Source organism: Danio rerio, chromosome 2, assembly GCF_052040795.2.
Source record: "Danio rerio strain M-AB ecotype USA chromosome 2, GRCz13ab, whole genome shotgun sequence".
Classification (NCBI taxonomy): Eukaryota; Metazoa; Chordata; class Actinopteri; order Cypriniformes; family Danionidae; genus Danio; species Danio rerio.
This window is the reverse complement of record NC_141022.1, coordinates 34,690,652-34,715,092: the sequence shown is the minus strand read 5'-3', so window position 1 is coordinate 34,715,092 and position 24,441 is coordinate 34,690,652. Positions and strand designations below refer to the sequence as shown.

The window sequence follows — 24,441 nt, the reverse complement described above, 5'->3', positions numbered from 1 at the left end:
CTAAAGCAGCGTGAGAAACACTGAGTGACCTTTTCAACGCTCATTCCATTTTTACCAACACTCATTTGCTTTATAACTCATAACAATGAGGCTTATGTGCTCAACTCAAATCAATAAATCATATAAGTTTGGCGGAATAACCCTGATTTTGAATCACAGCTAATGAAAACATTTGTTATTCTGACCTATTGTCATTTGCTGAAATAAATAAGTCATAAATATATAAATAATAAAAATCTGCAGTTAACAATTCTTTAATTTTAAAATAAATGTTCCCAGACTTTTATAGAAGAGAACCAGAGAAATAGAATTTCTAATAATATAATATAATATAATATAATATAATATAATATAATATAATAGGGTGATGTGGTGGCGCAGTGCGTAGCATGATCACCTCACAGCAAGAAGGTCGCTGGTTCTAACCTTAGCTGGGTCAGTTGGCATTTCTGGGTGGAGTTTGCATGTTCTCCCCATGTTTGTGTGGGTTTCCACCCGAAGTCCAAAGACATGCAGTATAGGTAAATTGGGTAAGCTAAATTGTCGGTAGTGTATGAGTGTGAATGGATGTTTCCCAGTGACTGCTTGCAGCCGGAAGGGAATCTGCTGCGTCAAACATATGCTGGATAAGATGACGATTCATTCAACTGTGGCGACCCCAGATTAATAAAGGGACTGAGCCGAATCCAATAATTAATGAATCCAATGAATGTGTTAATGTGGTTGCAGTTTATTTCTTGTTGTGGCCGATGTGTGTTCAACATGCAAAGAAATATGGATAAGACTAAGGAAGGACTTTTAGATGGAAAGTTTCAGTATAAAATGTTTCTTCATGAGTTTCATGTAATTTCGGGTGTTTCATTTTAGCAGTTGAGGTCAAAATTATTAACCCCCCGTTTATTTTCCCCCCAATTTCAGTTTAACGAAGAGAAGAGTTTTCAACACATTTCTCAACATAATAGTTTTTATAACTTATCTCTAATAACTGATTTATTTTATCTTGGCCATGATGACTTAATTAGGTTAATTAGGCAGGTTAGGGTAATTAGGCAAGTAAGTTATTGTATAACGATGGTTTGTTCTGTAGACTATCAAAAAAATATAGCTTAAGGGGACTAATAATTTTTTACCTTAAAATGTTTATTAACAAATTAAAAACTGCTTTTATTCTAGCCAAAATAAAACAAATAAGACTATCTCTAGAAGAAAAAATATTATCAGACATACTGTGACAATTTCCTTGCTCTGTTAAACATAATTTTGAAAATATTTTAAAAAGAAAAAAAAAATTAAAAGGGGGGCTATTAATTCTGACTTCAACTGTAATTATTCGATTTTAACTGCAGTTTGGCAGTTTCATTTTCATTCAGAGACATATTGTTCATGCCCCGTGACAAACTGAGGTATTGGGTGAGAATATAAAGTAAGGACTGGTGGAAGAGTGTTGTTTTGATGGAATTTAATACTGCACGCCAAATGGAAAGAAAAAAAACTCTGCATTCCGTGATGAGGGTGTTTGTGGTTCTATAAGGTAATCAAAAATCTCTGTTTACATTGTAGACTCTTAATCAGTGTATTGTCTTAATCATATTAAAATCTGAGTATTATGTCATATGTCCATGTAAACATACCCCATAAACGTGCCAGATAATGTCGTAATTTTCCATATTTGCAATGCCTGTATTTCAGAAATTTTTGTAGTCCACTTAGAATCCAACATGGAAATCATTTTTGTTTTTATTGCGGTTGATTGCTTTGAAATTCAAATGGCACTTAAAGGTACATGCCTGCGTTTTGATTTGCAGGTATGTTGTTTACATGAAGAAATGTGTGTTAAGTAAGTTAAATAAAAAATCAAATAAATGCATAATAAATGCTAATCATATTTAGAATTTTAATAGTTTACATTTATTTACATTTTACATTTGAACAGCCAAAATGACAAGTTTCAGTCTTTTAATTGCGATTAATCGTGATAAATTGTAAAAAATGTGTGATTGATAAGTTATTTTTTTAAATCGATTGACAGCACTAAATAATATAATATAATATAATATAATAATATAATATAATATAATATAATATAAGTCAATTTTTTCATAGCTGTATGTGACACGCAAGAACAAAACTCACTGGGTTGACAATTGAATGGATTTTGAGAAGAAGAGAAGTGTAAAGCGGTGCTTTTTTAGAGTTAGAGGAAGTCATTTCTTTTCCTGTGACGCTTATAAAGTTTGTTCGTGTATGCGAAAAGCCCTGAGTGACTTTTCTAAGCAGAGCCCATTTTCATTTACACGCACTTACATAATGACTCATAACAATAAGGCGTACTTGTGCTTAACTCGAATCAATAAATCTTATAATAAGTGGAAAGCTGGATTTCCTGTTGGAGCTTAGACGGAAATGCTTAAGACAATTAAGGAAAGGCTTTGCCATTCTACAGATTCAAATTTTTCCCCTTGTCTCCATAACTTACAACACCAAACGTTTGGAAAAATTCATGACATTGCTTTTTTGGAGACACAGATTCTTTTGGGAGAAACTCCTTTTTTTATTATTATTATCTACCAAACGATAATAAATAATAACGATAATACCAAAACAAAACAAAAACTGAAAAAATTAATACCTAATTATCTGTGTTTAGTATTTATGGTTTAAAATTAATCTTAATATGCTTTATATGCAGTGTATTGACCACAATTTGCAGCTAATAGGGCAACACTAGACCTTTTCCCCACACAGTACAGCACATTCCAAACACTGCAATCTTACTCATCATTTACTAGCTGTCCAACAAATATAGAATATGACTCTCAGGATGTACGTGTTAATCCACAAGAAACAGATCTCCCTGAGCTGTAACTGGCCATCATAAAAATGATAGACTGAGGTGCCTCATGTGATTATGTTCTTCCAATGCAACAACCACAGACCCTCCTATTTTCTAATACAGACCATGGCTGCGCCTAAAATCTCATACTTCCATACTATACTGTCTCTTAATAACATTATGTGAGCCAAGAATTATGTCCAAATTCATAGTATTTGAAATACAGCACTTGAAAAGTACCTGGATGACCTAGTATTGGTGAGATTTTGAAATGCGCATTTAATGAACGCTACGCTATCCCATGATGACACATGAGAGAGTTTATGAATTTGAGTGAAGCAACACAACTGAAGCAGGTAGGTCAAGTGATAATGACAAATGAAGGATGTAGAACGTTCAAGTTTCATTCATGCTACTCAGATTCATACTATATAGAATGTACTTTTCTATCAGTCCTGTAGTAAATTTAAATGTAATACATACTCGAGTAGGCGACGCAGTGGGTAGCACGTTCGCCTCACAGAAGGTCGCTGGTTCGATCCTCAGCTCAGTTGGCGTTTCTGTGTGGAGTTTGCATGTGCTCCCTGCGTTCGCGTGGGTTTCCTCCGGGTGCTCCGGTTTCCCCCACATTCCAAAGACATGTGGTACAGGTGAATTGGGTAGGCTAAATTGTCCGTAGTGTATGAGTGTGTGTGTGAATGTGTGGATGTTTCCCAGAGATGGGTTGCGGCTGGACGGGCATCCGCTGCGTAAAAACTTGCTGGATAAGTTGGCAGTTCATTCCGCTGTGGCGACCCCAGATAAATAAAGGGACTAAGCCGACAAGAAAATGAATGAATGAATGAATGAATGAATGAACGAACAAACATACTCGAGTAGTGTGCGATTTAGGACGCAGCTTATCTCTAATGACTAATAAGCTGAATCAGGTGTGTTGAATAATGTTAAAATGTGCAGTGATTGAAAACCCATAGCTAGCGTAAGGCTCTTTATCACTGGAGTAAAAACCTACAAGCTTTGGAAACCGGCCCAGATTTGAAACAACTGAGCCACACTTGAGCAAAGTTGCTGCTTCAATCAAAGTTCATCTAGAAATCTGCATGAGAGCTGATGCCCATCAATAATGGAGCGACTCTAAGAGTCTACAGCTGAATGACTGATGAAAGCCTAACAGGGTTTGTGATGTGCAGCATCAGTCAAGAGGCTTTAGGTAAGTGTATAAATGACAGACTGTGCCGTGTGAGGGACAAGTGCGAAGAGGGGATGGACAGATGGTGGTACATAAGAACTAGTGCCCAGTCAGTCCTTCATGCCCGTCTCAGCCAGATGGCTCCTTCAGAAGAGTAATAACACGCCCAGCAGTGCCTGGCTGGTCCAGTAGGGGGCACAGTGGAATCTGCACCTTTCGGTTTGGAGATTTACCTACAGCAGACTCCAGCCCCAACCCTGCTTCAGCACACCTGCCTGTGCATTATGAGTCAACCTGAAGACTACCAATAGAGCTGGTTTAGTGTGTCACTGGTGGTGTATAATGTTAGGGAGATCTTAAAATTCACCCATAAAATGTAAATACCTTCAACATTTACTCAACCTGGAGAAAGTCAAATCCCTACAACTTAATTTGTTTTGATCATAAATCTTAATTTGTGTTTTTAAATATTAACCAAAGAAACCTGAGATCCCTTGACTGAAAATGAATATAACTCCAAGAACAACATAATGGCATCATGAAATGATCTATATAAAAGTTGTTCATCCGAGTTCCAATATAGTAAACAGTGTAGAGAACAAACCTTACTTGCTCCTGAGCATCACATGCATGTTTGAGCTTCTGTGTTTGCTTTTTGTGATGCATCAGTGTAGATCATTGTTTAGTAGGGAATGTAGTGTTTAGTACACTGAATTTAGCATTTCTCTAATTGCCTCCCATTCGGTAATTGCAATAAGCTTTTTTTAGTTTAAACATTGAACAATCTTAGCTTTTATATTTAGCCTTTTCACAACAGGATAAAGAAGGATAAATAAACCAACAATCTCTTTATCTTTTGTTACGAGTAACAGCACTAAATAAACAGAATTATTTGGACAAAATAAATAAGCAAATAAAATAAAAAGTTAATATACAAATATACAAATTTAAAGCTATAAATAAAAATAGATGTCTTTTGTTTAAGACATTATTCAAAATCTTATCTTAATTTGTAATTTTCCTACATTTATGAAAACAAAATAAATATCTGCAAGTATTACAAGTAATGTTAAAAAAGGGGACATACTGAATTTTTGGTTTTGGCTCAGATTTTTTATTTGGGTGCATGACTACTACTAACATAAATAAAATCTAAAGTAGATGAAATCTCCTCTGATAGTTGATTGTTTATGATCTTTTGGTTACATGAACTCTCAAAGAAGCAAAAAGTTTTTTTAAAAGAAATAAATGTTTTGTGGAAATTTCATTAGAAGTAAATGTTGAAAACACTAACAAGGGTAAACTATCTCTTTAAATAAATCCTATAATTCCATCTCAAACGTGAAAAAAATGTGATCACGAACAAGTGAAAGAAACAGCAAAAACAAAACACAGAATCCCTGCTGAATTGTAGTATTTCTCACCTGGATATGGCACTCTGCCCTTGGTGACCAGCTCTGTCAGCAGAATCCCGAAGGACCAGACGTCAGATTTAATAGTGAATCGGCCGTACAGAGCTGCTTCTGGCGCAGTCCACTTAATGGGAAACTTGGCTCCTAGAGGAACAATGGCACACAATCTTTAATTACTGCAGCAGACTTGATGCCTATTACTAAAGCAAAGCAAATCTCAGCATTCTAAAACATTCAGTCTACTTCAACACTACTTAAATCAGTGGATACAAGTAGGGAAAAATGAACCTTACTTGCCACTGACGTAGCAAAAAGCATAATTTTTACACAGCTGAAAGAAAATGAGCCATTCTATTCATCATTTATTAAAAGATCATTAATAAACATCTACAAATAAAAAAGTACTGAGGTTGTGGTATGGGATGTCTTTTTTTTCACTTTACTTCTCAGAGGTCTTTGTGCTGTCAAAATTCCCTGCTGGGAAAAATCACCATTCATGCAGGTAATGGCGAGTCAACTATTTCTTCAATCACAATGCATTCTGGGAGATAATGCATTCAGACAGTAAGTGTGCATGATTATATGCTGATTGCCTTGTAATTTCCTGCACAATGGCTTTGTTGCCAGTAGTAGCATTTTTCCAGACTTGCATTCTGCATATTTTTCATTTCCTTTTATTAACCATAAAAAATGTTAGCTATTGAGAGTTAAAATCCAACTTGTTTATATTAATATTTAAATTAATGTTCAACTTGGTTTATAATAATGTTTAAGAACATAAAAGTTTGAGTTTCAGATTACCAATTCTGGCTGACAAAAAAAGTATATTTATTCATTCACAATTATTCTTACAAATAAAACACATTTGTATATTTACATTCTTAACACACTATATACAAGTCTCAAAACTACATGATGCGGTCCGACAGCCACAGTATTGTAGTGTCAAACTGTTGTGAGTTTAGTCCTCCACTTGGCACTCACTGCAGGCGGAGTGATACACATAGGTGAAGAGGTTAAATAAGTGCTGATAATAGTAGTATATTGCACAGCTGTCAGCGAATTAGATTCAAGAACTGTTGTATAACTGTTACATGTACGTTGATTTCCCTTAAGACCTCTTAACTAAAAGTTGCACAAAGGTATAATAACATTAACAATATAAGGATTATAGATAATCTTTTTCTTTATGTACTTGGTTTATTGTTTATTCACAACCTAAACCCAGAGTAAATTAATAAATATGATATTTTTATTGTTATATTATAATATAACAATTCACTGCTTACGTAGCATTCTGATAAACCAAGAAGAGAGTCCAAAAATTACCATAAAATTCTAATTATTTCAGTTGGATATGTGATTGGGATTTAAAGCACATAGTAATTATAATTATTTAAAATATTCACAATCAGATAAATGATAACCAGGATATTATGCAATTATCCCTTCGTGCATATTTATGAAAGTGTTCACATTTTTTGTTCCCACTTCCTCATTTCATTTTTCATTTCTAACATGAAAGCAGTGGAATACTATTGTAGTAATGTAATTATTTAAATGTGAAATAATAAATAATAATATTACAACATTAGAATGCACTGCTCACCTAACACATCGCTGAGATAGCAGGACATTCTTTTAGTAGGAAGGCAATGCATGATTGGAATTGAAAAAGCATAATAATTCTAATTATTTTAAATATTCACAATCATCTTAATCTTCATTACATTCATATTCATCTGATGAATTATGACCAGGCCTATGATCAAGCCTAATTATAAAAAGTGTTAATATTTTTATGCACTTTTAATTTACAACCTGATCCCAGTGGAATATAAATCTACTGATACAATCACATCATTTTGGGGGGGATAATACAGAATTAGAATGCACTGCTCACATTACCAAATAGAGAGAGATCAAAATATTAATCCATTCACTTAACATTCCCTTAGCCCAATGCATGACTGGAATTTAAAGTAATTATTTAAGAAAATCACAATCAGACAAAATGTGAGCAGGAATTTATGCAACTATTGCTTCAAGCTTGATTATAGAAAGTGCTAACATGGTATTTCTGTGCGTGTACCTTGTCTAGCAGTGTATTCGTTGTCTTCGATTAGTCTAGCCAGGCCAAAGTCAGCAATCTTGCAAACCAGATTGTCTCCCACCAGGATGTTAGCAGCCCTCAGGTCTCTATGGATGTAGTTCATCCTCTCGATGAAGGCCATGCCATCTGCAATCTAGACAAGACAACAGGAAATCAAGCCTCCAGAAACTCACAGCAACCCATAGAAAAGCCAACCTGTCTCTCCACATCTTGTCATGGAAATGATATTTTAGTGGCACAGGAAAGTCACATTTTTTAAGATCCCTATTATCATTTAATTTTGGATATTTTTTCGATGAATAAATTAAAATCAGTTTGTACTTAAATCAAATAACAATAAAGACTACATTTTAGAAAAAAAAAAAAATAAATAAATAGGAGTGAATGAATAGCACAATTGTTTACACATACTGAAGCACTTTGTGATGTGTGGTTTTTTCCAGTCAACCTCACTATAGGGACATTGTTTTTTGTTTAAATTTCACATAATTTTATTTGAAAATGCTATCGTCATGTGTGATCAAGAAAGAAAAGGCATTACACATCATCAATATAAAAGTTTAACTTGATGAAATTAACTAAAATAATCATAAAAAGCTAACAGTAATAATAAAATATAAAAATACCAAAGAATTAAGGTTTAAAATGTAATTTTAACAGAAATAAAATTGAAAATGAGGCAAAATAATGATTGAGCTCATAACACTGCTGTAAAAAATCAGAAATGCTACTGTAAAATGTTAAATTGTATTGTAAGTTGTGTGACGTTAGTTTCCATTTTAATTTCTAAAATATAATTTAAACATTAGTTGACTTGAGAAAAAGAGAAAAACAAAGACTAATTTAACAGAAATAAAAAGGGAATGGTCACTGTAAAATGTTCATTTTCAAAATGTTTCATTACTAAAATTAATGAGAGAAGCATTTTGATTTAAAAAATGTAATTTAACTATTAAAAAAAAAGAAAGCAGAACAAAAATAAAACGAACCGAATAAATGCAATCCAGAAAATCTTTAAAAGGCACAAAATCTGAATTTGGCAAAAATAAATTATAATTTAGGAAAACATACTCCGACTTCTTGCCTAAATGTATCTTCTAAAGGTCAAACGATCAATCTCATAAAAAATAATGTTGTGCTTTAACTTTCAGATGTGAAAACTCTAAATAGCTGCTGATGGGCAAGTCTCCAAGGCCGTACTCACACTAGGTACAGTGCCTCGAACCGGGCCAAAGCACACTTTTCCCCCCTCCCGTCTTCCCCGATGGCCCGCACTCACACCACAATCGGGCCTGGGCACGCTTACGTCATCGATGCTGCGCTGTTCAGTGAGAAGCGCTCTCACTCGTTCTCACTTAGCAGCACAGTGGAAATTTCTCTAGTTATATCGTTCCAGTCAGTTTGATATGCAGTGACATGCAGTCAAATATTTTGCCAAACAGTCCTTAGGGATGTGGTGACACGCAGTCAGATATTTCGCCGAACAGAACCGCCACTTTTGGGGCTCATAAACAATCGTAAAGCTTTTGTGCTGCAGGAATGAGGAGGTCTGCTGAAGGCGCAGCTGTCGTGCAGTGAGGGGTTTGCGTATTTAATAAGCTACGGCAGTTTGCGTTCACTGAACAGTAAGAATTATTAATAAATCCATATGAAACAGTCTCTTAAAAGTCACGTCTTGCTTTCAGTTTCGGGCTTTGGCGCGTTTTGCACTCACACTACAAACGTACCGCGCTCAGGCCCACCTCTTCCAACCGGGCCAGGGCCGGCAAAGTGAACCGTGCTTGAGCCCGATTCAGCGCACTCACTTCTCAAACGATTCAGGAAACGGGCCTGGGCACAGTACGGATGGCATAGTGTGAGTAGGCCCTAAAGCATGAAAACAGGTTGCTAAACAAGCTTAAAAGAGGAGAACTCAAAAATGGGAAGCAACATTCTTGAGGGAACGTAAGAAATAATCTCAGACTTAAAAGCTGTCCAAAAGGTTTTCATAAGCGTCTCCTCGCAAACTGTGATGTGTGAGGAAGATTGAAGCCTCAGCCAAGCTCAGTGGCAGTGAAGGGACTCAGGGAGACCAGAAAGAGAGAGGGATGGAGCAGTAGAGAGGATCGTGAGCGAGCAATGGCAAGCTTTTTAAGCGAACAGAGCAGAATTGAGTAGACACATTAAGTGAAGTGGCCCCACAGGAGTGGCGTTTAAGTGCTCCAGGCATTAGGCGGGAAATGAGGATCATAGAGCCAGAGAGAGATGTGTGGGCAGCAGGATGTCATATCAGATATTAAATAAATATGACAGGCAGATGGAATCTGAAACTGAAACCATGGCGCTCTGGGAGAATGCAGCCCATCCAGGTTCTGCTCATAATCGGGTGGATGTGTGTGTTACTAAATGTGGAAGAGGACGACAAAGCTGGCTGGTTAACAGTGCTTGGGTTTCTCTCTCTTACCTGGGCAGCCATGTCAACCAGCTGGGGCAATTTGAGGTATTTACCCTCACCCTCCTTCAAAAAGTCCAGCAAGCTCCCTGAAAGACAGAGGTATCGATTGAAGATCTTTCCAACATGTATTATAAATGACACTAGGCATGGGACGATAACCGTTCTTAAGGTATACTGTGGTTTGGAAAAATCTGTAATAACGCTTCTAATGTATATGTAAGATTTTTTATTTACATTTTTTTTTGTTGTTGTTTTTTAGGTTTGTTTATTTTTAAAAAATATGTAAAGATGCCGTTTCAAACTGTAAAAAAAAATCTGTGTTTTTAAAACAAATGAAAACATCAATGATTTATTTGAATTATATAGCCTGACGTGTTTACTGCTCCAAAATATCATAAATCTAAAAGAAAAATAGAATATATTGAGTTTTTTTTAAAGGGAAAAAAGTTTTAGTTTTTTTACCCAGACATTTAAAAAGAAGATATTTTAGAGCAGTGAGCACAATACCGTAATACCATGAAATCGAAATATTTTTATCCAAGGTTATCACACCGTCAGAATCTTATACCGGCCCATGCCTAAATGATACAAAGACAAGATATTTACAACATTAATTAAAAACCAACTATATAATGTAGCACAGCCTTTCGTAGCTAAAACACAACATTAAATATGATTATTTTGCACACATTAAAGAGAAAGAAAAAGGTACTGTGAGCTGCATCAGAGCGGAGTTCATTAACATTCATGACCAACCTAATATGGTCAATAAGGATTTTCTGATTGTGGTGCATTTTATGGGGGTAACAAACGAGTATATAAATTAAAACCATTTCTGGAGAAGGTTTGAACTTACCTAAGGCATATACCTACTCATGCAGATATCAGAAAACAATTTAACTTTTTGAACCAAAGCAGTATGTCACCTCTTAATAATAACAATTTTTTTAACTATTTCACATTTAATAGAATTTTTTTTTTTTATCTAAACGTAGGATTCATAAATATTATATTTAAACATATGATCTATAAAATAAATATATAATTTGTGTAATGGTGTTAACATTACTCTTGCGACAATAAATTTAGTACATTAAACAATAATTTTAGAACATCTTGCAGCTTAATATCCATTTTAATTTGTTTTCATGTCTCCAAAACGCAAAAAACGTTAAAAAAACCTTCCCTTTTTTATTATGGTGAATTGAGAAAGCCAACATACTGTTATACTACCAAAACTTATTCTTCTTCTTCCGTCTTCTTTTTCTAAGACTGTTAGGAACGCAACTCCAAACCTTCAAACTATACTGAATTAAGTTGCTATATCTTTTTCAACTGATCCAATTTTCGTTTTTCCAAAAACTGACCTGGAAAATTTGGACAAGTCCCACTGACTTAACATTGGACCAAACTTTGTGACTTAAGGTTGGACTCATACTAAATTCATGCTAATAACATGCTAGTTCATACTAGAAACATGCTAGCAACATGCTAATTATTATTAGAACTATGCTAACAACATGCTAATTTATGCTAGAAACATGCTAGCAACATGCTAATTCATACTAGAACCATGCTAATTTATGTAAGCAACTGCCTAGCAACTACTCAGAACACCCTAGCAACCGCCTAGCAACGTCTAAACAACCAGTCAAAACACCACAGCAATGCCTTAGCAACAGCCTAGCAACCACATAGAACACCCTGGCACAATCTTAGCAACACCTCAGAACACCCTAGCAAGGCCTTAGCAACCATTTAGAACACTCTAGCAACCACTTAGCAGCACTATAGCAACTACTAAGAACACCCCATAAACCACTTAGCAAGAAACATGCCAATCCAAACTAGAAACATGCTAACCTATATGTAGTTATCTATCTATGCCATCTGTTTCAAACTTCATCTGTTTCAAATCAATTTGTCAAATTACTATTGCATATTATTAAGTTGCTGCTGTGTCATTGCTTGAACTGATAAATAAACACACATGAAGAAAGTAAAGAAAGAGAGTGTCAGCTACCTTTGCCCATGTATTCAGTGACAATGTAAATTGGCTCTTCAGACACAACAGCATACAGCGGAACGAGCTTATCATGCCGGAGCTTCTTCATGATCTGGGCCTCCTGCAGGAAGGCTTCGGGAGACATGGTGCCCGGCTTCAGGGTCTTAATAGCTACCTTAGTCGTGCCATTCCAAGTGCCTAGAAAAAGGGAAAAGAAATTAACCCTAAATAAATGCAGCACTTTGGTAAATCGAAAGTATCAGGAATGATTTGATTTAAAAACCTAACGATAAAGAAATGTGGCTGAGGAAAACACACACACACACTCTTACAAATACAGTCTCTCTCACACACACACACACACACACACACACACACACACACACACACACACACACACACACACACACACACACACACACACACACACACACACACACACACACACACACACACACACACACACACACACACACACACACACACACACACACACACCTTGTTTTTGAGAATACCGTTTAAACAGCCATGGCACAGACTGCCAATTCATGAGAGAATGGTTATGTGGAAGCTATTGTGCATGTTGAAACAAACATACACAAACAATAAGAGAAATTCCTCACATTGCTGATATGAGGTGACATGCCGGAGCTTGCAGCAGGACGAGTTTACTAGAGATGATGACAGACAAATACCTAATAACACCCTTTTACACTTCACTCTAGTATATAAACTCTGCTGTATTTTTGCCATGTAGAAAATTTTGAATGAATCTGAAGTTTAATGCGCAAGTCTGTTTGTATAGTTCAGCATTTTATGTGAGTGACAGCCGCATTCAGTAACTGAATTAACTCCTGACAAACGCATTGTGACAAACACACTGAAAGAAACTATGCAGTATGTATGGCACATAACAACGAACTGTTACTTACATTTAAACACTTATTAGAGCAGAGTGTCCCATTTGCATGCACACAATACAAGAAAGTCCCAGAAAAAGAGGTACTAGACCTGACTTGTTTGTGTTGCCAGGTATTGCTTGAAAAATACAGTACAATAATAAACTTAATTAGGTACAAAAGATTTCTTCTGAAGACAAGACCAAAGTATCATAACTTGCACCTTCCTGCTTTCAAAACTCCATCAACTCTGTTTATGTGAGTATCCTAAACAGTAAGCCCAAAGACATTTATAATAAGTGGACATGGCAACACTTCAAGAGCACACTGTGTAAAACCTTAAACATTAACACAGTATAACGCTTCTGTTGACAATAAATTGGTTAAAACTACAAATCAAAATGAATATTTGGTTTATGTAATATTACTTTTGTTAAAAAATATCAGATACCAAAGGCTTGAGATGCCAGATAATTGCTGTGGTTTCAGTATGGTGTAATTTAGGGATTCACTTCAGTATTTAAATGCTGTAGTCACTCCTAACACTTTATAATGTTTATAAGTCTGTGCAGGTGTAAATATTGGTGAACTGACAATGTATAAAGCACTTTGGCTAAATAATAGTTGTAAATTATTAACTGAAATTAGGGTGTGTGATATTTATGGAATACAATAATTATGGTAATTGCGGCTCTAATAATGTGTGAGCTGACAAACACACAAACACATCTTGAAAGGATTGACTGTATGATGAAGTCTATAAAAATGGCACTATAATATGAGTTATGAAAGCAAAAAGTAGTGTATTGGTTTTGCTTTTTGTAATATGTTAAGACATGTAATACCAGCCTGATCTCACAAAGGAAAGTAACTATTTTTTGCTTTGTCAGTTTACTGGCTAATTCACATTTTAAAAATGAGGCATGCCGCCACACCCAACACAAACCAACCGTCACTGGAGATGAGCAAATCGTACTAAATTATACGAATGAGGTCGTAAATATTCACACAAATTAGCCACTAAATCAATCAGTGATTCGAATCGCAGTGAGATTGTGTTGGTAATACAAAAGTCATTACATGCACAAAGTGTGGTTTTCTCCAATATCAGCGAGCATCATCGCATATGTTGTTTTGATTTTATTCCGCAGTTTAACAAACTGGAAGTTAAAACTGAGCGGGTTTACATATTGTATATGAGTTTTTTTTAAAACCCAAACAAAGTAAGAGCAGAACAACTACCAAACACTACCACTGTGGTGTTTTAATCCTGAATGAACCTGTTTTTAAACAAACAGAGCAAGTCAGTAATTCTATCACTCATTCATGAAGACGGTGGTTGTTTCTTAATATGCTTTCTTCACCGGTTTTGTGTCTTTATGTTCTCATGTAATGCCAACATCAGCTGCCAAAGTTCAGTTCTAAAACCCAAGACCGCAAGAACAGAGGATGCGTGAGAGTTCCCGCATATCTTCTTAATATCGAGGATGCACTGACTTGAACACAAAACTCCCCCGAGAAGTCCCAGAAGTCATTGCAGCTGATCCTGAATAAAGAAGGTGGGAAGCACAGAATTCTATACATGTTTATTATTAAAGTTCCGAAATATAATTTATTTATCTCAGAAGTTTTCTCAAATGACACAGTGAAAGTAAACATTACCATGAAACTCTTAATAAAGTTATAAACAAATTAAGGATGTATATTAGCTAAATTTTATATTAAAACCGGTTTTATTTGTATTGTGCAAAATACATTTGTAAGGTTTTGTGCATGTTATATATATTTAAAAGGGAAAAAACAAATCATTGTATTAATGCTGTAATGTTTAAATAATTTTCCTTTAAAATGCATGAAGGTCATGTGACCATCAGGAAAAACGCAGCATCTCATTTCTTAGAGGAAGCGATGTGTTCTCACTGTCTCCCGAAATCGTTCTTCCGAGGTAACCTGGCAAGAACAGTCTCCTTGAGAATGCAAGTTTGTTCTCTGCATTCATGGAATTGAGAAACAGCCAGTGACTTGCATAAAAAAAATCACTTTAATAAATGATTCTGTGAATCACTCAATGAGAAGAACCTGCCATAACCTTTTGGTTCCATATTATAGTGCCATATTTATCCATGAGTAGCCTAAAACAGCCAAGATACCAGCACAAAAAAACAATGTTCAATTATCAAACCTCACTTAACCTGAAAAAAAGAAAGAGATCACCACTCTAAAAGTGTTGAAGTTTAATCAATCTAAGGGTAATTCATCTAAGGGGAAGATCTTAGTTGGCACTTTTATTTATCATTAGTAAACAAATCTCCCAAAACATTAAGATGCATCTATTAACACCAAAATGTTAGTTAAAATGTGAGCTCTCTAGCTGTATTTGCATGTCTTACCCATCCAAACCTCTCCGAAGCAGCCCTGACCCAGCTTAAGCTCCAGACGCAGTGACTCTCGAGGTATTTCCCATGCATCTTTAGCCAGACCCTGAGTTTGGGGCTTCACCGTCGGACACACTGTAGTGAGTCGATAACACAGCCCATCTGCATGCTCTACAAACACACACAACACAGTGATGTCAGAGTGAGCTCTCATAAAACTAGGTAAATGAGAGTAGTAGTTTCCCTTAAGCCAGTAAGGTAAATTATACCCAATTGTAGACAACACAGAATTGTCAAGTCAAATCTCATAAAGTAGTAAAAGTAAAATGAGATGTTCTGAATTAAACAAGGTGTGTGTTATGTTCACAAATTTCACACAATAGGAGATCATAAAAAAGCAAGGCTACTAAATGACCTGGTAAGGGTAAAAGTCATTAATTCATCACTTATCCAGCTTTAAAGCCCATTAGTCACTGTCTTTCAACAACAAGATTAAAACCTTTACGAAGCAGGTTGCATAGCGAGTGCTAGACAAGGACTGATGGCCTTTCATTACGCCTTGACATTCTTCAGATAAGACGAATCTGAACAGCAAATTTGTTACTTTCACAGGCCCTCTGCGACAGTTTGTGTGAAATGCCTGACAGAAACAATTTATCGATTTTTTATTTAATTAAAATATATAGACATTAAAAGTGACCCGGACCCCCTTTATACAGATTATAACCACCAAGAATGCATTAAATTGATCAAAATAGATATAAAATTAAACTCTCTATTTATCAAAAAAATTAGGATTTATTTTAATTAAAAGCAGTACAATACCATTCCATAACATGCTCAAGGTAGGATGTATTTTTGAGTTTAATAACAAGATGGAGGGAAACATTTTAAGAGAAACTGAGTACAGAAAAGGAAAAAAAAACTTAACTTGGGGGCGTTGAAGAACTTCTATTTAAAGTCTTCCAACCATTTCTATACTGACGTCCCTTTGTAGGTGGTGCATTGTAATGCTAGAACAGAATAGGTACACACTGTTCTACTGTAAATGTTTGTCTAAGGAGATGGTAAGGCTGTATGATTAGGAGAGTAACAAATGACGTACTACATGCTATGTAGATACAATAATCAGTCAACTATCTAGTGTATAAACTTAAAGGTATTTTGTGTATAAATTGTCCATCATTTTACACATTTTCCCATTTAATAAACATGATTTCTACAGGTTTAAAGTTAAATTTAAGACTTTTAAAACCTTTTTTAAGACCATTTTAAGACCATAATGATTGAAAATGCAGGCTTAAACAAGGTGCTAAAACGCTAAAGATTATTAAATGGCCAAGTTAAAACCTGAAAAACAAATTTAAAAAGAAATGTTATTGTAAGGAAGATAATTAGGCCATATTAATAAGTAAACAATTAATAAATAAACCTTTCTTAAAGCTTTTATTGAAATATATCAATACTGATTGGATGGGTAGGCGTAGCTTTACAACGGACATAGGAAAATTAAGACACGCTAAAAATTATTTAAAATGTACAACACAATATTTCAGTGGATTTAAGACTTGAGGCCTAAAATGTAAGACTTTTTAAGACCCTGCATATACCCTGATAAAGTTTAGCACTTTCAGGTCATTTAAAGTGCATGTCTTCCTTTCCTTTCCTCATTTACAGTAAGTATTCAAAAAAGACAGAATACAATAGTGCATACGTATTCAGATTGCGATGCATCTATAAACTCTATTGACATGCTAGCAATAAGTGTGGCAAATAAAAGACTGAATCATATGGACTTGAAGGAAACTATGTTGGTGTTTATGCTTATAACACAGTACCTTTTACTGACGGGTTAGGGTGGGGGCTGATGGGAGAGTAACCTGTACTATAAAAACGACTGTATAAGAAGAATGTAATAATTGTATGTGATGCCTCTGGTGATCTGTTTGTTCCGTTATGTTAAAACGAATAAAAAACAAAAGTTAAAAAAAAATAAAATAAAATAAGTGTGGCAAAAAAAGCTAAAAATGTTGATTAAAATGATGCCACATACTTTACCATCAGATTGCTTAACTCAAACTAAATGGCTAGTGCTTGAAGGTGACTGACGTGATCTACAAAAGCGCAGGTAGGACACTCACGTAACGTCTCATAAGATCAAAGAGGTGTGGATGTCAGAAGGCCTCTCAGACATTCTCCTGTGTAAACTAAGCCAAGATTAACTGACAGTCTGGGTGAACGGGGACATGTTTCTCTCAGCAGATGTCAGGCACCTGTTAGCGCTAGTCACAGCGAGAACCCTAGGCTTCAAATCACCATGACACTTCTGTACTCCACACAACGCCTCTGGCCATGTCATTGTTTGTATTAAACTATTAATGTACATTTGAACTGAAAGAAAGTACAACAAACTATTGTTTCCCTAGGACTACCCCTCACATTTTGGGTCAATTTTTTTAAAGGGCACCTATGATGACAATCAACTTTGTGTGTGTAGGTAGAGTGTGTTTACAGTCATATTGGAGTGATTTAAAGACAATAAGTCTCTTTTTTTGTTTTATTTCCTGATGAATACATTTTTTTTAAATAAAATTGGATCCAAATGCCTCCCATTTTGAGGCCCACAACAACATGGCATAGGAGTGCAGTTTCCCCACCTACCGATTTGTAGTGTAACGCATATCCGTAGTAAAGCATATATGTAGTAATATCATATCAACAAGACAGAACGTGTGCAAAGCAACTGGGATTAAAAGATTTGTTGAGCTCTCTGTGATCATCAATCATCATCAAATGCGATCAAGAATAAATTTTACAAGCTAAAATGTTTTTAAAACAGTTCAAGTTTGTAATGAATTACGGCGATTTTACCGTCTTTATCCGTCAGTACAATTACAAAAGAAGATGCTTCAAGCCTGGTTTGTGGATGTTAAATGATGTTTATTTTGTACATTAACATAACTGAGCAGTGGATATTAATGTTTATCCTATCAAAAACGTGCCAGTTAAATGCGCGTGCTGTGTGTAACTTGGTGATGACATCGTTGTGACTCACCGTTGCGAAAAGGCTTGAATTAACTCCAAAACAAATACATTAAATAATCATTGGGAAAGTTCTTACTGTAGTATTTCTCACAAACGTTAAGTGAGATCTGCTTCATGTCTGTCACTGTGCTGTTTATCTGACGCAACCAAGGTGGAGATTGAGGTACACTCTGACAGGCAATTGGGAACGATGGGCGGGGAGAACTAGCACAGGCACCAAAAACAGCTACAAGGTATTCAAGCAGAAAATTCTAATATTCTGAAAGGTTTAATAAACAATCTGATGGGTGGTTTGAGTTAAAACTTTACAGACATACTCTGGAGACACAAAAGACTTCTTAAATCTTAAAAACGGGTAAAATAAGTGCCCTTTAAATCTGCTAAGATGCAAAGTGACCTATATAAATAATTACAAATGATTTTATTTTAAATAAATGCAGTTTTTTTGAGCTTCCTATTATTTTTCAAATTAAGCAAAATGTTTACACAAATATATTAGGAATAAAGTTTTTAACTGATAAGTTTTTCAAATTTCTTGAGCACCACATTAACATATTACAATGATTTTTGATGGATTTATAGAATGATTTAACTTTTCAAGTTTAACTTTTACAACACAACTAAAACTTCTAGTGTAAACATTAAAGATCTGATTATATGGTGATTTTATGCATTGCATTTGTAGAAGAAAAATATTTGGAGTAGAATTAATCTCTTATTTAATAGAAGATGTGACTTCTTAATTTTTTGTTGGTCAAGGGCAAAAGTTGATACTTTTTTTTTTATTAAATCTGAACTCCTTTCCTTAAGTATGTACGTAGGGCCCAGGATTTCAGGTCCTTTTTTGCAAACCCTTAGATCAGTGGTTCTCAAAGTGAGGGTCGGGACCCCCCGAGGGGTCGCCTGACAATGAAGGGGGTTGCCTGGTGATTTCCAAAAATCTATTTATTTTTATTAAACCATAAGAATTACCGTATTTTATCCATGACCTACTGAGGAGAAAAATTTGTCGTTTATAATTACTATATAGTTACTATAAAGACAAAAAAAATCTAATTATGCAAAAAATACAAAAACTGCATGCTGTGTAACACTTTTACATGTTAAATTGAAAAATTTAACCGAAATGAAAGCTATTTTTGACAGCCTTAAAGTATCATAGCACCTTTTTATTTTTAAATATGTACATTTTACTGACCTAAAACGTTTGAAGACAATACACAATTGAACCCATAATATTATATAACTTCAGTATGACTCAAAATGTTGGCACAGCTGAACATGCTAACCTGTGTAATGCTTCACCAGTTTCTGTAGGGTGTCAAACTGAGCCCTTGTGGTGATGTAATAGCCTCCGCTGTCAAGCTTTCGGATTTTGTAGTGTTTCACGTTGTCTCCCTTCATCTCATCCCAGTCTCGTATTGAGAGAGAGTAAGCTCCTGCCAGGAGAGTGAGGAATGGATTAAAAATAACTCTGCTTTGGTTGCACATGTCTTAAGATGAATTGCGGTCTACTTACCTTTAGTGGTCTCACTTTCTCGGACTAAAAAGGTGCCCCGTTGGTTTCCGGGAAGAAGCAGCAGTCGCTCAGCATCTTTACGACCCATTTTCCCAAAGTACCATCTGTGAGGTAAAGATAAATATATTGGTCAGCCATCTTAAATTGGTTTGGAATGTGGTGGACCAACCATTTTGATCATTCATTTTTAAAACTCATTTATACTTTTATTTGATATATGAAGTCTTCATAAAGGATTTACTTCAATACTTCTTACTGTATTTTTTTGGTGCAACATTAAAATATATTTTAAAAAGACACCAACTGAATTCAATGGAAATGATTTACAGAAATGAACTGAAATTAAATCTACATTGTTATATTAGTGATACCCATAATAAAAACTTATTTATTGCATCTTTTTCATTGCAACATAGCCAAACTTGGTCGTGGAGGGCTGGTGTCCTGCAGAGAGTTTGGTTCCAACTCCAATTAGACACACCTGAACCAGCTAATCAAGCTCTTTTCTAGTTATACTAGAAACTTCTAGTCTGGTGTGTTGACGGATGTTGCAGCTAAACTATGCAAGACACCGGCCCTTCAGGACCGAGTTTGTGCACCCCTGTTTTAGTACAACCTCTATATATGTAAGAATGTGTATACCTAAATTGACTGTGCTATGTCAATACGTTTAATCTCCACAAAACAGAACAATTGTGAATACATACATAAAACTAAACACCTTAAAGCAGTGGTTGTCAATCCTGGTTCTTGCCGATTATTTTGCATACCTCTTTTGCTTAACACACCTGATTAGAAGAGAGCTCCAACAAGAAACTGTGCTAAGATGGACATGTTCCAGTCCCTACATAGTGTTCCACTGGCCTCTACCTCTGTACATGGGAAATTAGCTGAACTTGAAGTTTACTTCATGTTTACATCCTGTGAAGTGCTTTGAAATGTGTATTTTTATTTGAAATGTCCCGTAATCTCTATTGAAACATTAAGACCCCTTTATAAAAAACAGTCAACAGCATTTCGTTTTTATAATAGCTCTGCCAGTTAGTGACTGAGATAAACCACATCAAATAAGAAGTAAATGAAAAGCCTCTTGAAAGGACATTTCAGATGTTAAAGAGCATTTGATTAGTCAGAAGATTTGATGAGAAACTGAAAAATGATGTGATGTCAAAAAATTATTTAACCATTAAAGCGTCTTCTTCTAAATTTTCAAAGAATTTCTTAAAACTAAACAAGAAGAAGCAAAAGCCGAATCAAATGTTGGACAATTTATCCGATTACATTAAACCATCTCTAAGAAATCTAGGTTTTATCCTTGATTCTGCTTTTGTTTGATAAACAGGTAAATGCAGTAGTTAAATCTTGTTTTTCCAGTTGAGATTATCAGCCAAAGTGAAAGGCTTTTTACGCTTGGACTACTGTAACGCAATTTATGTGGGTATTGGCCAATCTCATATAAATGGAATTTTCAAGTGATCCAAAATGCAGAGATATTGGGATTCAAAGTTTTTGCATTCCATATTAAACAGTATGTGTGTAACATTAGTTTTTTTTTAAATAAAAAATCTTAAAATGTAAACAACTTATAAAAAACATCCCATAATGTAAATAAGCTTACATTTAGTAAGAATATTTCAATAACTCAATTTTGACAAAAATTGTCAGTTAGAACCTTATAATTCTAAGGTGACGAACAGTTGTTTTATTGTACTTTATGAATAAATAAACTAAGCTAAACGTGTTTTTGTCATTGTTTTGGAGCACACTAGCTTATACATATCATTTAAACAAACATACTGATGCAAACATAAAAAAAAATTATTTAATTTTGGTCACCATAGCAACAAGTGAGGTTAATTGATAGAAAATAAATTAATTGATAAATCTACAAAGAACAAAATAAAAACAAAGCTTTTACAAAGAGATATAGGAGAACATGGATAAATGGAGCTAGAGAACAGACCAGTATGAAAGAAGAAGTACAGCAGAGAGTCAGACGTAAAGTTTGTAACTGAAAGAGAGTCTTTTGTCTGACAGTCAGTCACGCGTTTCTTGGTGTGTTTGTCAGCACCAGGGCTCTGGGCGTTCGTGTGACCGGCCATCACGCTCTCTTAATTACGGCGTGAAGGGATAAGATGACTGGATGAGCACAGGAGGAGAGGAGTTACTTACTCTTCCGCCTGGATGGAGTCTGCAGGGGCCACGTAATTGCTGGGAATGTAGCCCTTCTGGCCCGTGTTGATGGAGCGAGCCTCCCACCAGTCACCCTCTCTATGGGCCCAAAGATAGAGGGAGAGAGAGGGAGGAAAAAAGGTTTATGTCCTTCAACAGCACAAACAGAAAACAACTTAAAAAACAAGAGCCTGCAGGCTGTTAGCAACAACATAAAATGCAGAATAGCAAAGGAATGAAAGGTATATGATTAAAATGTCAGGGTCATTAGACCGGGTGAGGGGATTGGATGTTGAGCAGTGAGCGTTCACTGAAAGCTAAACATGCTGGTGGTTGAGCAGATGGGCCATTATGGAAATGCATAAACTCTGACAGGATTTTGCCCTAAACATTTATGAAATACAATGGAATATATATATATATTTATATATATATATTTATATTTATATATATATATATATATATATATATATATATATATATATATATATATATATATATATATATATAGATATATATATATATATATATATATATGACTGGTTTTGAAGGATGTGACCTCAGATGTTATTCGTTATTCTTGTTTACCCAGTAGATAACTGACCAACAAAAAATACATTAAAATTAAGATACAAATTTTACCAAACAAAAACATCATTTTAAAAATATATTTTTTTCAAGAAAAATATATAAATTATATTTTTGTTTGTGCCCGTCCACTATTCGGATGATTTGTTTTACTCAATGAAAATAAGTATTTAATGCTTTACAGTAATTGTTTTATCAAAAACCTGTCAAATATTTAAAAAATTTTTTAACATGTCATTATTTTAAATATTATGTCTTAGGTATCTGATGTTTCCTTGCTGCTGATAGGCTTTTATTTTCTCTGTCTCACTTGCAGCAAGTTCAGGCGAGGGTGTGTTAAATAAGCAACCCTGGCAAAAAAATATACATTTAGATTTATAAGAAAATTTCTCAATACATTTACATTGTATATAATGTATATACATTTGATTCTATCGATGTCATAAGGAATGTAAATAATATAAATATATAAATAATGTAGCCTAGTTGTCAGCAACAATGAGTGTTTATTAAGATTGACATAAGATTAAAAAAACATTAAAATTAATGATAAGAAATATTGTTATAGCAACACTTGTGACTGCTTTGAGAAATAACGCTCATCGTACACAAAACGTATAGTCTGGCACATTTGTTACCCACGACAAGTCAAGATAAAAATTGCATAATCTGACATAGTGACTTTCGTAACCAACAATTTAAAAAAAATTGTGTGATCAGTTTTTATTTTGATCACAAATATTATAAATATATTCAGTATGTGTAATACATTAAATATATATATATGTATATATATATATATATATATATATATATATATATATATATATATATATATATATATATATATATAATTTTATTTATTTTTTTTTTTCACCAGTGGTTATCCACATAAACAACTAAAAAAGGGACACGCTAAGAAAATTTATCAACTAAATTGACCGAGTTTTCTTGATTAATACGAAAAGCATAACAGATAATTTTTCACATTCAAGAACTACAAGTCTCTCATTAAAAATAACTGATGGTATCGAACATAACAACACATTTCACTTCTGATCACAATTTTCCAGAGCCAAAACAAAAAATAATCCCAATGGTCCTCTTAATCGAAGGACTCACGTGTTGTTGATGATTTGAAATCTATCGCCTTTACTGAAGGAGAGGTCATCTGATGTCCTGGCTTCATAATCATATAAGGCCACAAAGAATGTTACGCCACCTGCAAGAATAATAATAATAATAAAAAAAACAACTCAAGTTAAACGCTTAACACTTGGTTGAAATCACAGTCTCACAAAAGCAATACCATAACAGTACGCTAATAGCTAGTTAGCGGCTCCCAGGTAACTTCATTTGTCATTGGAAATGTGGCATCAGATGCTATTCCAGCCACATAATAGAGTTTAGTTAAGCATTTATAGACATGCTGAATGACGAGTTTATTGATTTTTGTTTGCTCGCTCGCCTCTGCAGTCAGCTATCATTAGCCTGCTCGCCTTGACTATGTAAACAATGGAATTTTCACCAGTGTGTGGATGGTTCAGTATGGTAAAATGGAAACATGGTAGAAATTAGATGGTTTTAACTAGTGATGCACTGATCTTGATTTTTTTTAAGGCTGATTTCATTTGCCATTTTTTTTTACAATGATTTAAACAAGAATGGTGTTAAATAAAAAAATGAAAAGCATAGCATGGAAAGAGAAAACCCTTTTTGGTCTAAGCCTCCCAACACTACTAATAAACATTAAGTTATTCTTGAACATATCTGTATCTGCCTGTAATGGTTAAAATAGACTTCATTAATTATGCAAGACAATAACCCTACATAAAACACAAAATGGAAAAAGCATTA

At 34.6% G+C, this 24,441-nt stretch overlaps 1 protein-coding gene across 9 annotated transcripts in view; it reads right to left on the bottom strand.

Moving 5' to 3' along the window:
- The window catches only part of yes1 (YES proto-oncogene 1, Src family tyrosine kinase), a 262,958-nt gene that overhangs the window by 2,870 nt on the left and 235,647 nt on the right, over positions 1-24,441 (bottom strand). For all 9 annotated transcript variants that reach the window (XM_087239180.1, XM_087239178.1, XM_087239177.1 and 6 more), the window contains 9 exon segments: positions 23,707-23,806; positions 21,997-22,095; positions 19,825-19,928; positions 19,595-19,744; positions 15,276-15,431; positions 12,005-12,184; positions 9,991-10,067; positions 7,527-7,680; positions 5,447-5,578 (listed from right to left, as the gene is read on the bottom strand). In XM_087239180.1, coding sequence (XP_087095306.1) covers positions 5,447-5,578; positions 7,527-7,680; positions 9,991-10,067; positions 12,005-12,184; positions 15,276-15,431; positions 19,595-19,744; positions 19,825-19,928; positions 21,997-22,095; positions 23,707-23,806 — 1,152 coding nt within the window.